The 16,989-nt window shown below is 39.6% G+C and overlaps 1 protein-coding gene across 1 annotated transcript in view; it reads left to right on the top strand.

Moving 5' to 3' along the window:
* The window catches only part of chd7 (chromodomain helicase DNA binding protein 7), a 356,622-nt gene that overhangs the window by 321,668 nt on the left and 17,965 nt on the right, over positions 1–16,989 (top strand). Inside the window, exons 30-34 of the mRNA XM_043689312.1 lie at positions 5,282–5,490; positions 6,078–6,830; positions 10,183–10,343; positions 12,303–12,527; positions 14,727–15,173. Coding sequence (XP_043545247.1) covers positions 5,282–5,490; positions 6,078–6,830; positions 10,183–10,343; positions 12,303–12,527; positions 14,727–15,173 — 1,795 coding nt within the window. The remainder of the gene's footprint in view (positions 1–5,281; positions 5,491–6,077; positions 6,831–10,182; positions 10,344–12,302; positions 12,528–14,726; positions 15,174–16,989) is intronic.

Genomic DNA, 16,989 nt, shown 5'->3' with positions numbered 1-16,989 from the left:
TTCTCTCTCTCTCTCTCTGTCTTTTTGCCTCTCTCTGTCTTTCTCTCTCTATCTCTCTCTCTCTCTCTCTCTCTCTGTCTTTTTCTCCCCCCCCCTCCCCCACCTGTCTGCCCATCTCTGTTTCTCCATCTGTTTTAACCACCATTTCACTGTTACTCCTGCAACTCTTCACACGTGAGTGAAGTGACCTGCTGGCCTTAGTCCTGCTGTTAATCCCCTGCTGATCGGGTTTGAAATTTAGAGCAGATGGCAAGCAGCTAGTGATTGGCCATATAAGGGTCTTAATTGTGGTGAGACCTCAGCAATCCACCCTAAGTTTGTAGTTGGGTCAGCATCTGGTCAAAGCACCATTCATGGAGCTTTCTGTGCTCCCTGCCTGCAACCTTCACACTGGGAGCCTGCGACTATTCATCTGGCTGATGTCCTATCAGCCAGTGAAGCATTCATTTAGCACTCAGCATCAGATGATTATTGGGGATCATGTTCTACAGGTTGTGATATCTCTTCTGTATTTCATCATGATTCATACATGGGTTTTAATTGTAGATGTTACAGTTCGTTCAGCTGGAGGTCATCAAAACGTTTAAACTGCCTGCTAATAAAGTGTAGCATGTGTAAATATTTCCAGGTTCAGGTTATTCTAGGCACCTATCATGCTCCTTTCTGTTGTGTGCAAGATGGATTCCAGGGCAGAAAGGTAGCAGCTGGACTCTAACCAGAGCTAGCTGCTCTTAAACAGGAAAACAAGATCCAGTTTTGAGGATTCAACGGAAGAGGGGAAAATATGTTGGCACCTTTTCTGCCTTACTTTCTTGAATAGGGAAGAGAGTATTTATGAAGTACCTTTAGTGAACTTGGGATATTCTGAACTTCTTCACAGTCAGTAAGTACCTTTAAATAATATACCAAATGGAGTAACCTGAAGTCAACAAATGGTAATGGTATGAATAATTGACCAATGTGGTTTTTGTGGTGTTGCTTGAATGATATATATTTGTCAGAATTTTATGAATATCGGATTCAGCTGTTTTACATCCAACTAAGAGGACAAATGCAGTCTCTGCTTAATATCCCATCAAAAGATCATTCTTCTGCCACTCAGTGCTATACTGGAATGTCATCTGGATTTTGTTGAAGTCTCTAGAGTGGGACATGGAATTTCAAAAACTCATGGCTCATGAAATGTTAGTGCCACTACTGAGACATGCCTGATTCTTGCTGTCTGCTCTCCGATCTTCTGAATTGAGAAATTCAGAGGCCAAAGGCAAAATACTAGCTTTAGAACAGTGAATTTGGATTGTGTTTATTTTAATGACCTGAAAACCTTTTGAATGTCTATTTTCTTTCTGGTTTGGGTTATTGGCAAAGATGGAACAATGATCATTCTAGTAATTTTTGACCCGAAAAGACTTGGTTTTTATACTTCCAGTTTGTGGCACCAAAGGGTAAGTTAAGCAAGATCAGAACAGGTGAATGTTTGGACCATGACGCTACTTTCAATGGCGTAATTCTTGAAATGGCTAGCTTAAGGCAAGCTAGGATTTCATCAGTAAGTTTTAAGATGAATACTTATCTCCCAAGAAGATCTCATGAAGGGGTTTTAGAGCCACATAGAATTGCTTGGCGTTCTAATCATTTTAACCCATGTGTGTTGCACAAAAGTTTTATTTTAGCCAAAGATATTGGTGGGAGAGGAATTAAATTTGTGAGCATTACTTCTGGCCTGAAAGTAATTCAAGTTTCTTTTCATTAAGATTTATTTTACTGTATCTCTTCGGAATGAGATATTTGTGAACTGTGCTAGGACTGGTTGGTGTCCTACATTTTTAAAAATATTTTTGATTCAACTCATCTCAGAAGATAGGGTTAAAGTTAGAAACATTTGTGATGAATAAGTCAATCAGGAAAAATGTCTGAGACATTGGTACCATTCTTTATCACAGTTCTGAATACATGACTTGCTACAGAACCATTTTGACTGAATCTTATACAATGGTATTCAAAACACTTTCCATTAACTAGAGATATATCAAAGCAACTCAATTCAGAAACTGGGCTCATAGTTATCAACTTTATCATACTAGTTTAGCATCAGAATGAGTTCCTTTGAAATTATTTGAAGTTCAATATGCTGGAAATTAATTAACAGTATGAAGTTTATGCATATTCTTTTGTTGCTCTTCGAGTAAATGATAATTTTACACCATAGACTTGTCATCCAAACTAACATAGCCAGAGATACGTGAAAGTGAGTTTGAAAGGGATACATTTTTATAGCTGTTGTACTGTAACTATATCAACTTAATATTGCTCGAACCATATTGGTGTTGTATTGCTGAAACCATGATATTATTTCTGCTCCGCACCTCACAATCTATAACTGTTGCTTTGCTATCAGTGATTTCTCCCTTCCTGCACCAAGACAAAATAGTTTTGAAAAGCTGGATTTAGTTTTAATGGAGACATTTCAAATTAGGAAGTTTAACTTTTGAAATATAGCTATTAAGGTTTTGATACAAATTGATTAGATTAGATTAGATTACTTACAGTGTGGAAACAGGCCCTTCGGCCCAACAAGTCCACACCGACCCGCCGAAGCGCAACCCACCCATACCCCTACATTTACCCCTTTAACCTAACACTACGGGCAATTTAGCATGGCCAATTCACCTGACCCGCACATCTTTGTGACTGTGGGAGGAAACCGGAGCACCCGGAGGAAACCCACGCAGACACGGGGAGAATGTGCAAACTCCACACAGTCAGTCGCCTGAGGCGGGAATTGAACCGGCTGGAAGAAAGATTGGATCAGTTATGATTATAATCACTGGAATTTACTAGGACGAAGGGGATCTCATAGAAACCTGTAAAATTCTAACAGGACTGGACAGCGTAAATGCAGAATCATTGTTTCCAGTAATGAGTGAGTCCAGAACCAGGGCTCACAATATAAGGATACAGGGCTGGTCATTTAAAACTAAGTTGGGGAGAAATTTCTTCACACAGACAGTGGTGGCCCTACTGAATTCTCTGCCACTGAAAGCAGTTGAGGCCAAAACATTGAATATTTTCAAAAAGGAGTTAGATAGAGTTCTTCAGGCTAAAAGGATCAAAGGATATGGGGAAAAAGCAGGAACAGGGATTGAATAATCAGCCATGATTGCATTTAATGACAGAGCAGGCTTAAAGAGCCAAATAGCCCACTTTTGTTTTTATTTTCTCTGTTTCTACATCAAGACAGGAGATTCTGAAAGGTTTGTAAGCGATTCCTCCTTTGGCTGGGTATCTCTTTCACCACCTTGCTTCCTTGTGTGGAAAAGGCACCAGGAGAACCAGGGTTGGCATGATGGAATGTGGTTGTGTTCAGACTCTAAGGATGCTTCTTCAGAGTTATCTAGACATAAAATCCTAGCTTGCTCTCTCTCCATGAATGCTACTTGACCCACTGTGATCTCCAGCATTTTTGTTTCCAGTAATCTGTAAGTTCATTGTTTGGTAATACCTACAAATCTGATTATCTATTCTAAGTTCCAGGGAAGTATTTACAGGTTACAAACTAAAAGATGTGAGGCAGCAGTGCTAACCACTGTGCCACCGTGCCGCCCTGCTTATTTTGTTCCTCTTGTTTGGTGGGTTTTTTTGCAAATTCTGGATTAAAGTTTCTGAGTCAAATGTTGACTGACTTTCAGTCACTGAAGACCTCTGAAATTGACAGAAGCCCTTGGTTTACACCGTTAAACCCACCAATATAAGTACAGAGCTTTGTTCTTTTATCTGTTGCTATGTGTGAGTTCATAAAGCACATTCTTTAAACCTTAATTATTTAGGAACAATGTCACCGAGAGCTAAGGTGGCCACGGTCTCATTACCATTAATCAGCACAAGCCTGAAACTTGTCCCACTGACCCTATGACCAGGTTACAGTCAGGGCTAATTTATGTATGAGTTCTACTTTAATGAATCAGAATATTTTTGGTAATGTTTTGTCATTCAGTGACAAAATATGATTGTTTCTCAACCATACAAGTATTCCACTTTTTTAACACAAACTTACACTTTTATGTAATGCTTCTCTTGTGAATACCTGTTTCCCATATGACTATGTATTTTGAAGCATATTTTCTATTGTTTGCAAAAAACGTAGTTGCTTGTATGAATAAAGTAAAGGATCAGTGTTAAACAGTGTTGATGGTGTTTAAAGAAGGCTGATTAGCTAGCACACCCAAATATGAATATCTGTAATATTCGCTACCTTTGTCCTGCTCTCAGCTCAATTGCCGCTGATACTGAAATCTGTGCATTTGTTGTCTCTACACTGGTGTTCTAATACTTTGTTGCCAAGTCGTGTTCACCAGCAACTTCAATATAAAATTCTCATTTATTTTTGAAATATCTGGCCTATTCCTTCCTCTGATCCTCCACACCTATGATCTCATTACAGCTGCTCTGACTTTGGTGTGTTATATGTTCCCTCACTCTCACCACCTCATGTTTGGCAAACATGCTTTCAGTAGTCTAGAAAACCCAATTTGTAGTACCCTCTCTGATCCCCTTTATTTTTCCATCTTCGTCCTCTTTTGAAGTGCTTTCTCGGAGCTCACTGTTTACATCAAATATTTCAGCATTTCTTTAATAGCTAGGCCTCTGCTTGCCCATCATTATTGTTTAGTTTTATCTCTGACGATCTTTTCAAGGTATTATACAAAACAAGCATTTTTCCTATTTTTGTAAGGCCGTTTATCGTCAATTGATAAACCCTCCATTCTTTCTTTGGACTGAAGAAAATGGTTTTATTTTTCTTGTCTTGTCTCTTACTGCTGCCTATTTCAAATTGTACTTGCATAAGATAGCCTGAGTTTATATGTTAAGAACCAAAAACATACAGTTTTTGAAAATCACAACTTAGTCAGTGATCCAGGATTTCTGTGTGTTTTAAATAGAAATCCATTAACTTCTACGTTGAAGTGTAACTTTTGGAGCACTGATAATTAAAAAGAGATTGTTCAATCTTTACCTCATCTTTTATGGATGTCTTCTGGCAGATATTGGAGTGCTGGAGGGTTTTGTTGGCACATTTGGGATTTGTTTTATGTTTTATATTTGAATACCTCAGAAATAGCAGAGCAATACACTTGTGGGATCGTGGCTGTCGCAAACCTAAATCACTGGAATTTCCCAACATGCCGACATAATTTTGTAGCTCGGTGTTCATATGACTGGCGAAGAGCTACAGGCCTTTGGGGTTTAAAATAACTTTCTTAAACGTATTTTTAAATTACAGATGGACCAGGAGAGAAGAAGCCGACTTCTATCGTGTTGTGTCAACCTTTGGTGTAGTTTTTGATCCCACAAAGAAGCAATTTGACTGGAACCAGTTCCGTGCCTTTGCTAGACTGGATAAAAAGTCTGACGACAGTTTGGAAAAATACTTCAGTTGTTTTGTGGCTATGTGCAGAAAAGTGTGCCGTATGCCTCCCAATCCAGGTGAAGGTAAGACTTTAAAATGGAGCCAAACCAGATGATAGACTTAAGAAGTCATCAGTTTGGATTCGGAGTGGGAGGGGGGGAATGCAGCTGCATCAATTGCCATAAATATGATCCAAACTGTACATCAGACTCGAAGAGTGTGGTGCTGGAAAAGCACAGCTGAGAAACCCAGATCCAACCCTTCAACTTGGCACAGCCCTCTTGAACTGTCCTACCTGCCCATCTTCCTCTCCAACCTATCACCTTCACCCCCCACCTTCATCTTCTGATCACATTCCCAGCTGCCTTTCCCTCCACCCAGCCCCCCCCCCCCACTTCCCATTTATCTCTCAGCCCCATTGGGCCACCCCTCCATTCCTGATGAAGGGCTTATACCCAAAACGTCGATTCTCCTGCTCCTCGGATGCTGCCTGACCTCTGTGCTTTCCCAGCTCCACACTCTTCAACTCTGATCTCCAGCATCTGCAGTCCTCACTTTCTTCGTACTGTGCACCAGCCTAAATTGCAACATTTAGCAAGCACCAAATTAAAGGAACTTAAGTCAATTTTGATTCCCATATTTATGAAAGTATTTTGTTTTTATTACGAAGAGCTTGATGCCAGCATTTTCATCGAGCCAATTACAGAAGAACGTGCTTCTAGAACTTTGTATCGAATAGAACTTCTCCGGAAAGTTCGAGAGCAGGTTTTGCTTCATGCTCAGCTCGATCAACGACTCAAGCTGTGCCAGCCAAGCATGGATCTGCCTGAATGGTGGGAATGCGGCAAACATGACAAAGACTTATTGATCGGTGCTGCAAAGCATGGAGTCAGTCGGACAGACTACCATATTCTAAATGACTCTGAGCTTTCTTTCCTTGAGGCTCATAAAAACTTTGCTCAAAACAAAGGAGCTAGCCAGCGGAGTAGTACGCCTTTTCAAAACCAACCAGGTGCCTGTCTGAGCCAAATGCCTTCTGTTGTCACATCCACACCAGTTCAGGAAGAAAAAAGTACAGAACAAACTGACAATGATCATAGCAAAGCTGAAGGTGGGCTAAAATGTCCTACAACCCCACCACCTCAAGAAGATCAGAGCACAGTCCCTCTTAAGGAAGATGGGAAAGTTAATTGTGATGAGAACTTACATGTTGATTCAGAATGTCAAGACCCCTTGGGACCATTGTCTGTGAAGATTGAACATGATACTGAAAAACCTTTAATCATAGCCAGTGGATTGCTTCCTGACCCTGAAGATAAGGAACTGAGACCTAAATTACAATTTGAGAAAGGGTCAGAAGAAGATGACGATGACGAGGATGATGACGATGATGATAAATCGGAAGAATCGTCCCAACCTGAAGGTACCACATATAAAATGTGCCATCTAATTCTTTCTTGAATTCTGTTAAATTTGTATTCCTAGCTAACAATTTACTTTCTAAAACAGTTCCCTGAAAGTGGCAAAACAAGTAAATAAGGTGGTCAAGAAGGTGTATGACATGCTTGTCTTAATTGGTTGGGGCATAGAGTATAAAAATTAGTGAGTTATGTTGCAGCTGTGTGACCTTTTAGTTCAGCCTCATTTGGGATATTGACAACAGTTCTGGTTGCCACACTACCTGAACGATGTGGAGACTTTGAAGAGGGTACAGAAACAGTTTACCAGGATGTTGCCTGGTTTCAAGGATATTACCTACGAGGAGAAATTGGATAAACTTGGTTTGTTTTCACTTGTATGTAAGGGAATGACCTGATAGAAGTTTACAAAATTGAAGGGCAGAGATAGAATGGATACTCGGAGTCTCCCTGCTCTTAAACTCTATGCCTCGGTTAATAAAGACAGGTATACCATATGGCTTTTTAACCACTTTATCCACCTGCCCTGCTGCCATAAGGGCCCAGTGGGCATGCTCACCAAGGTCCCCCTGACCCTCAGTACCTCCCAGTGCCCTACTGTTCATCATGTATTCCTTACCTTGTAATACAAGTGCATCCCCTCACGTTTATCCAGGTTGAATTTCATTGGCCACTGATCAACCTTCTGACCATCCCATCTATATTGTCTTGTAGTCTCAGTCTCACTATTTACTACCCCACCAATATTTGTTTCATCTGCAAACTTACTGATCAGTCCTCCAACATTCAAGTCTAAGATGTTTCTATAAGCCACAAACAGCAAGAGCTCATCTTTGTGAACCTCACTGGACACCGGTTTCCAGATGCAAAAGCAAAAGGCGGAATAATGGTAAAAGCATTTCTTAAATGATGAGGATTTGGAAACTATTAATGTCTTTGACTACAAGTCACTGAAAGCTAGCATGCCAGTGAAGCAAGCAATTCTAAGGGCAAGCAGAGAATTAGCCTTGAACATAAGGAGTTAAGTATCGGAGCAAAAGAGACTTCCTTCATTGTAAAGAATATTGGTGAGACTGCACTGGGAATATTGTGTACAGTCTGCTTCCCTTGCCTTGGGAAGGATATAGTTGCCATTGAGGGAGTGCCGCAGTGCTAACAAGAGGGATTTCTGGGATCCTGGGTTAAGGAGTGATTGAAGAGGCTGAATCTGTATCTCTGGAGTTTAAAAGAATGAAGCGATCTCACAAAAAGTTGAGCATTTCATCAAGGACAAAACAAATTAGTTGCAAAAATGATTTTCTTGGTTGTGGGATTCAAAACCAGAGGACACCGTCTCGGATTAAAAGATAAGCCATTTAGGGCAGAAGTGAGGAGATACATCTTCACTCAGAACCTGATATATTTTTGGAATTCTATATCCAGAGTGCTGAGGAAGCTGTTATTAATTCAGTTCAAGACCAAGATTGGTAGACTTCTGATTCCTTTTTAGACCAAGGGATGTGGGATTAGCATGGGATAAAATCAAATACTACATCTGGAGTTGAAAGCCAGCCTTATGGTGACCATATCTACCACATCTGATTCACACACGAGCTTTAGAGAAGGAACATCTGTCTCGCCTGGTCTTGCCAACCTTGCCTGGTTCCAGATCTACAGCAATGTCTCCACTCTATCTAACTGCTTTCATGTCCAATAAAACTACCTAGCATTAAACAAGGCACTGCCTGTCAGTGGCGCACATAACCTTGTTGGCCCTCTTACTAATACTTGGAAACCTGTGCCAAAAGACTAGTCAACTAAGGACCTGATGTGTGTAAGGTATGATTCTGAGAGTATTATTATGTCTCAGACATCATTCTTGGGGTTGTCCAGTCACACCCCCAAGAATAGCTGTCTGCTTCAAATGCTGCAAATTGTCCAATATGTCCATTTCCCCCTAAAGCATGTGAACCCTCTCTTCCAGGTCCTGTCAAGGTCTGAATACCTTCAGCTCCTTCACTAATCTATCATTCAGCACTGAGTTCTCAATGTTCTGTTTCATTTAGAGCTCCTTAGATAATGAAACAATCTGTGCCCATGTGCAGCAAGGACTGGGCACCATTTGGGTTTGGGTTGATAAATGGCAAGTAATGTTTGTCTCACAAATGCAAACCATTGAGAGAAAATCTGATAAGTTCCCCTTGACATTTAATGGTATTACCATTACTAAATACTCACATGACTGCTTTGATCAGAAATTTAATTGGATCAGTAACATAAGTACTGTGGTTCCAGGAGCATGTCAGTGTTAAAAATTCTATGGTCATTGACTCAGCTTCTGACTCCCTGTACTTAGTATGTACACCATCCACGAGGTGCAGGTTGGGGATGTGAGGCAATTCTCCTCACTGACCTCAATGAGTGTAACCCCAACAACACTCCCAGTTAGCTGTTGATTTAATGGGCACCCATTCCATTATTGGCACACTATGACAGCAGTTTATACTGTTTGCAAAATGCCTAACAACAAACTCAACAAGTCTCCTTTCGAGATCACTTTCCAATCTGCGCCCTCTACCATTTAACGCAAGGGCAACAGGCTCACTGAATTACCAGCACCTGCAAATTCCCTTCCAAGGGGTGGCACGGTGGCTCAGTGGTTAGCACTGCTGCCTCACAGCGCCAGGGACCCGGGTTCAATTCCTGCCTCTGGCAACTGTCTGTGTGGAGTTTGCACATTCTCCCTGTGCCTGCGTGGGTTTCCTCCAGGTGCTCCGGTTTCCTCCCACAGTCCAAAGATGTGCAGGTTAGGTGAATTGGCCATACTAAATTGTCCAGAGTGTTAGGTGTAGGGGAATGGGTCTGGGTGGGTTGCTCTTTGGAGGGCCTGGTTCCACACTGTAGGGAATCTAATCTAATCTAATCAATTCAAGAACACTGATTAGTCTGACTTTGAAGCATATTGTCATTTTTTTTCTGTTACTGGATCAAAAGCATGAACCTCCTAGTACTGGTACTGTGGGAGTACCTACACTACTCTGCAGCAGTTCACAAAGGTGGCTGAAGGGCAATGTGAGACTGTTAAGTGCTACTCAAAATAAATACGCAATTTGTAGTTGACAACTTATACCAGAATAGCCCATATGTGGTATCGTTACACAGTTTCTCGTGACTGCTGTGAGTACAACATTCTTTTTGTAAAAATATACCTGTATAAAATAGGCAGTTAATGCTGTAAAAATACTTAAATTAGATCTGGTACTATGTTGGCTGTCAAAACTGAGTGCAAGGACATGAGCTTACTCATGATTCAAATTTCATTTAGTGGCAGGATATTGGTGATGATATTGTATTCAAACTGCATGATTTTCTTCTCAGCTGGCACTGCTACCCAAAGCAAACAATTTGATGAAGAAAGTAACGCCTCTCTAAGCACTGCCCGGGATGAAACTCGTGATGGCTTCCTCATGGAAGATAGTGAACCCACAGTAGCTCAGCTTCTTCATGAAAGAACATATTCCTTTTCCTTCTGGCCAAAGGTTTGTCCAGCTTTAAACTTTGAATGTATAATTCACTGTTGTGTTGTGCCAAAGCAAACAACTTTTGAATGAAATTTATTTGATTAATTTTGCCCTCCTACCATCTGCTCTGATTTCTTTTTTGGTTTTTGATTGCTGCAGCTTAAAGACAGGAAGCCTGCCCCGAGCCTGTTTGCTGTAACATTGGTGTGATCCAATTAATTTGATTATTCACAATTTATTTTTGTTCTGCAACCCTAAACCCCATCTACCAACCATATTTAGCTAGGGTCGCACATGGTCTCCCATACACAAATGAAAGCAGGACTTCGCTATGTAGTGAACAGCAGGTATAAACTTGCATCCTGTCAAAATACTATGATTGCATGCTCCTAGTTTCATTAGATAAGCATCCAATTGTTTTCTTGCAGTCCAGTGCAAAGTCTTTAGCCTTTATTCAAGTTCAGAGAACCTGAATTTAGATTCTTCAAATTCTCACAGGTTGTTTAAATATATATATCTATGGACATCTGCAATTGGTTTCTAAAAATGTAATGATTCCTTATCTCTTGTTTGGTAAATACGGTAAAATGTATTCCAATTTTGCTTTTACTTGGTCTCAAGGTCTGAAGGTGACATGACATTCATTTCCTATGTTTTAAGTTCTTTCAAAGTTTGTTTACAAGGCTGGATTCCAGTCTAAGATTCAAATATGTCAGAAGGAAAAGCAGACTTAAACTGATCTGCTTCTTGAAATGCAAGTCCTTAAAGTGATGAATTAAGTTACTTACCATAAAATGTCATTTTGCCTATTAAAGCCTAACAATAATAAAATAGTCTGTCATCCATCTATTTTTTCAACATCCCTGTGATTTTGCCTACTCCACCCGGTAAATTATTCCGAAGATGTAGCTGTCTTTCAAGATTTAATAACTGTTATACTTTCACGCAATTTCATTTATATGCACTAATGAACTTTTCAAACTTCGTAGGATATTTTATCTAGCAACATGATTTAACATTTAAAACATATCATTTGTTACTGGTTCATGCTTCCCTAATAAATGCCAGGCTTGAGCTTGTCTAATAATTCAAATCTTATCCTTTTGTGCTGCTCACCAGAATTGAACATGTTATTCTTTGTTAATGAGTGGTCTATTGTAAACACTTAACATAGTACTTAGAGATATATTCTGCTATTCCGGCTGCATATCTCAGCATTTATTTCTATTTTAAGTGTTTTACTGCAATATGTGGATGTTATGAGTGACTTTATTATCGCCACCTGGTTACTTCGACTCTCCCTGTGCTGCTTCAGTTCCAATTGTTAAATGCTTAATATATTCTGTAATTTATGCTTACTAGTTTTAACTGTAATTTGTTAGCTAATCTCTCCTGCTCTCTCTACATAAACGTCAACAAATCTGTTAAATTTGTTAACGGGAGGGGAAATTAGATCAAAATATTGACTCCTATGAGGCTATGTCCAACAGCAACGCAAGTGCATTAATGAGTAGTCTTTGTTTTTTAACAGCTAATTGTTCATCAGATTCTTCAGAGTTTTCATTGATTTTTTTTCATGTAAGTTTCAGTTTCTCTGTTTAATATGGAATCCTTGGACTCTCACTATCCATAACCACTTCAAAGTCATGGGTTCATCATGCAGGATCATCCTGTTAAATCTTTCCTGAATGCCCAATTGCTGCAGTACAGGTATTACTCAGCCTGCCTTTGGATAAGCTTATTCTGGTGTTTATGCAGCATAAACTTTTTTCCCCCTTTCTTCCCCCCCTCCAAAACAAGCAAACCCAAATTTTATGGGAAAAATCTATAGTTGTTTCAGCTGTTGTTTGCAGTCCAAGTACTTGTTCACTGAAGCAGGATGGGCAGAATCCTGATTTCAGTGCAACTGCACCAAAATCCTGATGGCAGCGCTGTTCCAAGTGTATCTGTTTGAAGAATCGTCTCTTTGCATTCCAGGATCGTGTAATGATTAATCGCTTGGACAATATTTGTGAGGCAGTGGTCAAGGGAAAGTGGCCTATAAATAGGCGTCAACCATTTGATTTTCATGGTATGATCAACTACACGCCCACGTCAGTGGAAAGCCCTCTGCCAAGGAGGAGTTTCACTGAACTCTCCATGGTAGGTCAAGGGAGCTTCAGTGCCTGTGAAGATATAGCTGGTTCTCCTCAGGTATCAAGGGTAGGTATTTAATATTCCTGTTACACTGTATAGAATATGTTTGAAATAAATGAAGAACAAACTTAGGGTGATGTTGAGCAGAGAAGTGATGTCGCGCTCAATTTACACAATAATGCAGTCTGACACTAAAGTGTTTTACTTGTACTGTGCCCTGCTTTGGCCCAATCTAAACAAAATAGTGAAGGGGGAAGAATGACAAATTTGAACATTAAATCCTGGAGCATAAACCAATCATTGACAGTACAGTCATCAGTCAGTTGAACAGATAAATGATTGTGTTGTAATTTTTATTTATTAATGTTCGAGCATTAGTAGCATATCAGACCCCAACTAATTCATGACCTGGAAGGTTTGAAACTTGGAGTTTATTTTATTCATTCTTTGGGATGCAGATGTCCCTGCACTAGGGCTTCCATTTATTCCTGTCCCTAAATATCCAAAGGGCAGTTAAGAATTAACTGCTAGTGGTTTGGTGTCATATGTAGGCCAGACCAGGTAAGGATGGCAGATTTCCTGCTTTAAAGGGTATTAGTGAACCAGGTTTTTATGATGATAGACAGTGAGTACATCACCACAAATTTCACCATCTGTCATTGTATGACGATCCGTGTCCCCAGAGCATTGCCCTCAGTTTATAGATTACTGATCCAGTGATATCATTATGCTACTGCTTCTCCAGTGCTATCATTTACTCATCATGCTAAGCGCAAACTTCATAATGTTCAGAAGTGGGCAAAAAATTCCTTCTTGTTAATGGGAACTTTGTAAACTAAGAGAAAAAATCTACTGTCTTGGTGCTTTTGAACAACTCAAATAATTTGTGTTCCATTCTTAGCAGTTTTACACATATATGTCTAAAGAAAGTACAAAATGTGCATTTAGTACCCTTTTGAGAAGTTAACATTGAGTTTTGGCATTTTTTAACATTTTATGCCAAACGGATATTACAGCATTTTGCATGTTCATGCTAAATTCTAGATTGTCTCCCATGATGTTAGCCATGTGGACAAAATCAGGTACCATCTTCAATGTATAAAGTTAGAGGACAGGAATAATTGGGCCAGAACATGCATGTGTATTTCAGTACTTGGTTTTAAATTATGTATTTTATTATTATTCCCTAAAGTAATGTTTATGATAATTGCCAAGCCCAGAATTAGGGCATTGCCGTTTCTGTTTGCTGAAGCCTCGGGAGCTAAAAGAGACCAAACAAAATTGTTCCAGCATTCCTCCTGATGGTTTACACAAATATTAGTGTTCCCAGTGCAAATGAGGACATGATTTAAGTGTCAACACAAAATTAACAAAGAACAGCACAGCACAAGAACAGACTCTTCACCCCATAATGTACTGTCATATGGTGCCTTTCTAAACTGAAACCTTTTACCTGTATTGATCCATATCCCTCTATTCCCACCTATTCACGTATCTGTCAAGGTACCTTTTAAATGTTAATAATGTATCCATCTCCTCCTCCAGTGCACCATCCTCTTTGTAAAAGACTCACCTCTCATCATCTCCTTTAAACCTACCCTTTTTACACTATACCTAGTGTGTGACATTGCTACCCTGGAAAAAGACACTGACTATTCACACTATCCATGTTTCTCATAATTTTCAAAACTTCTATCAGGTCACCCCTCATCCTTTGTTATTCAAGTAATAAAAACACTGATTGTCCAGTCTCTCCTTTTGGCTAATGCCTTCCAAACCAGGCAAAGTTCCTGGTAAACATTTCTGTATCAGCTCCAAATCCCCCAGGTCCTTTTGGTTGTGAACAGATGACAAAAGCAATGCAAGAAGCAGAGCAAAAGCAATAACTCAACTATAGATTTGGGCAATTTGGGAAAGAATGGCTTTATTGGCCCTAAAGTCATTTATTTCTTTCAATTCCTGTGTTTATGTTATGCTTTATTGAGGGACAGTGATGGTTGTGTTATGAGGATGCCAATTTAATGACTTGAAAGTAGAAAGATCCCATTGTTCTCTGTTGCAAATATTAGATTTTACAACTTCCACGTGCAGTCTGGTGTCAAGATTCTTTGCTCCCATTCATCCTTTCCAAAAGAAGAGATTTGTTGCTTAAAGTTTTCTTGCAAATATTTTCTTGGACTTATAATTTAAAGTGACAGAGACAAATCTGCATTGAATGGCAAGAGTTTTGTTTGTAGAATCCAAAACCAATGTATTTCTCTGCAGGATGATGCATTGAATCTGTCAGTTCCAAGGCAACGTAGGAGACGGCGTAAGAAGATTGAAATAGAAGCTGAGCGAGCTGCGAGGAGAAGAAACCTAATGGAGATGGTAGCTCAGCTTCGCGAGTCTCAAGCAGCCTCGGATAGTGGACAGGAGAGAGCTGTGGACTTATCAAAAGCCTCCAGAGAGGCCAAAAGTTCTACCTCAGTCAGTAACCTTGCTGTTAATTCCAAGTATGTTTTGCCGAATGCCTCTGTGCCAGTATCTGATGCCTATAAAGCCCACATTGAAATGCTGCAAGCTGGCCTTTCACGAGCACCAACTGGACTTATGATAAATGGTTCATTAGTTGATGGGGAAATGCCAATAAAAAGGAGAAGAGGAAGAAGGAAAAATGTTGAGGGACTCGATCTTCTATTTATGAATAACAAACGGACATCATTAAGTGCTGTAAGTAACAATTTAATGTAACATAAAAGCTAGGAGCAGGAGGAGGCCATTCAGCCCCTCGATCTGTTCCTCCATTGACTATAATCATGTCTGATCCCATCTCAGCCTTACCTCTACTTTGCTGCCTGCTCTCCATAACCCTTCAATCTGTTTCTATTTAAAACCGGTTTCCTCCTTCAATGTACTCAATGTCTTGGCATCTGCTGCATGTTCGGGTGGCTTTAAAAGATTTGCTTTTCTTAAATAATATCTATGCACCTCATCATCTGGGGTATAATTGCTTTTCAGCAATGAAATCTGATTTGCCTTTTTTGTTTTAATGGGTTTTTAGGATTGCACAGTATTTTCATTCTTATGAATTTTGCAGTGGCAAAGCTTGTTGATGTGAGTCTTGGAAGGGAAATGGACATACACTAAAGCAAATCTTTGGAGTGTTGCTTTTCAAACAGCACTTGAATAATAGCTGAGGGGGAGAGGAAGGTTAACAAACAGTATCAGTCCTACTGCACATCACAGCACTGTCAACGTGGTAGTGATACTCATACTCATATCAAGCAGCTGAAAAGGAAGTGACTAAACACTTTAATACTCTACCATCATCCTTTGTAATTTATTTATTTTTTTCACTTTCCAATTAATTGGTGCACTCTACAGTACTTAATTGTATATCGCACAAGCCAGAGCGTTTGCGTTATTTGTAACCAGACTGCTGAATATATCATACGATATTTTCTAAATCCCAGTGCTCTCGTGTGCAGTAATGTTAGATTGCTGAAATAAAAAAGATACTAAACATAAGGAAATTTTCTGTTCAGGTGTGACAGTGTTCTGGATTTTTCAAGTAATGTTTTGAATACTTTTGAGAATATCACAATATGAGGCTAAATTATTAGAGAATAGTAGTGCGTGATTGAGGAGTCAATGCTAGATTAGCAATGAAACTAGATTAGATCATTTTTTATAATTGTCATTTTTTTATAATAAATTGTAAACCACACTGCATTCTCTCAGCAGTCTATATAGTTTTGGATTTTAACAGTTCAGGAAAATGAAAAAAAAACTTGTTTTTCAAGAGTACTTTGATTTAAAGTCTCTTCTGAAAAAAACACCTTTTTATATTTTGGTGCTTCCTCAGTCTTGTACAACAGTGCAATCTTAGTTTAGTGCAGATATTTGTGGTGGAGCATGACTGGACCCAGTTAACAAGAGTGTGCACTCCAGTCCATAAAGAATATTGTGACATGCGTAGTATGACTCATTACTCAACTATATGACATTCCTTTGTATGTACTTTAACTTAAGGATGCACCAGGAAGACTTAGTACAAGAGATGTGGAGCTTGAGAATAAAAGTCCAAATACATTCAATAATTTGCCTATTATGATACTTAAAATGCAGTGGGGTTTTGAGGCAATTTGCCTGTTTTGTTAGGAGGCAGTAGTCTGAGCAATGGTTTTATAAGTGGTCTTAATTGCCAGAAAACATGTTATAATTTTTAAAAGTTCATTCATGGGTTGTGGCCATCTGTCTGGCTGAGCCAGCATTTATTGCCAATACAGGTACACAACCCTTTATCCGAAACCCTCAGGACCAGCTGGCTTTCGGAATTTGGAATTTTTTGGATTTCGGAATAAGTGACAGTTTAATGATGAAATTTTAAAAATCTTACCGAACAGTGGACGCATCTGTGAGTACTACGAGCCCTGAGACAGAATTGACGCCTGTCAGTGCTGGGCCACATCCCCACGTCACATCTGAGTGATGTGGCTCGAGAGAGTGTGGAGTTGGGTTAACTGTTTACACGCCGAGCAACCTT

This window comes from Chiloscyllium plagiosum, chromosome 4, assembly GCF_004010195.1.
Source record: "Chiloscyllium plagiosum isolate BGI_BamShark_2017 chromosome 4, ASM401019v2, whole genome shotgun sequence".
NCBI classification, from domain to species: domain Eukaryota; kingdom Metazoa; phylum Chordata; class Chondrichthyes; order Orectolobiformes; family Hemiscylliidae; genus Chiloscyllium; species Chiloscyllium plagiosum.
The sequence above is the reverse complement of the archived record's forward strand: the minus strand, read 5'-3'. Positions and strand labels throughout refer to the sequence as shown.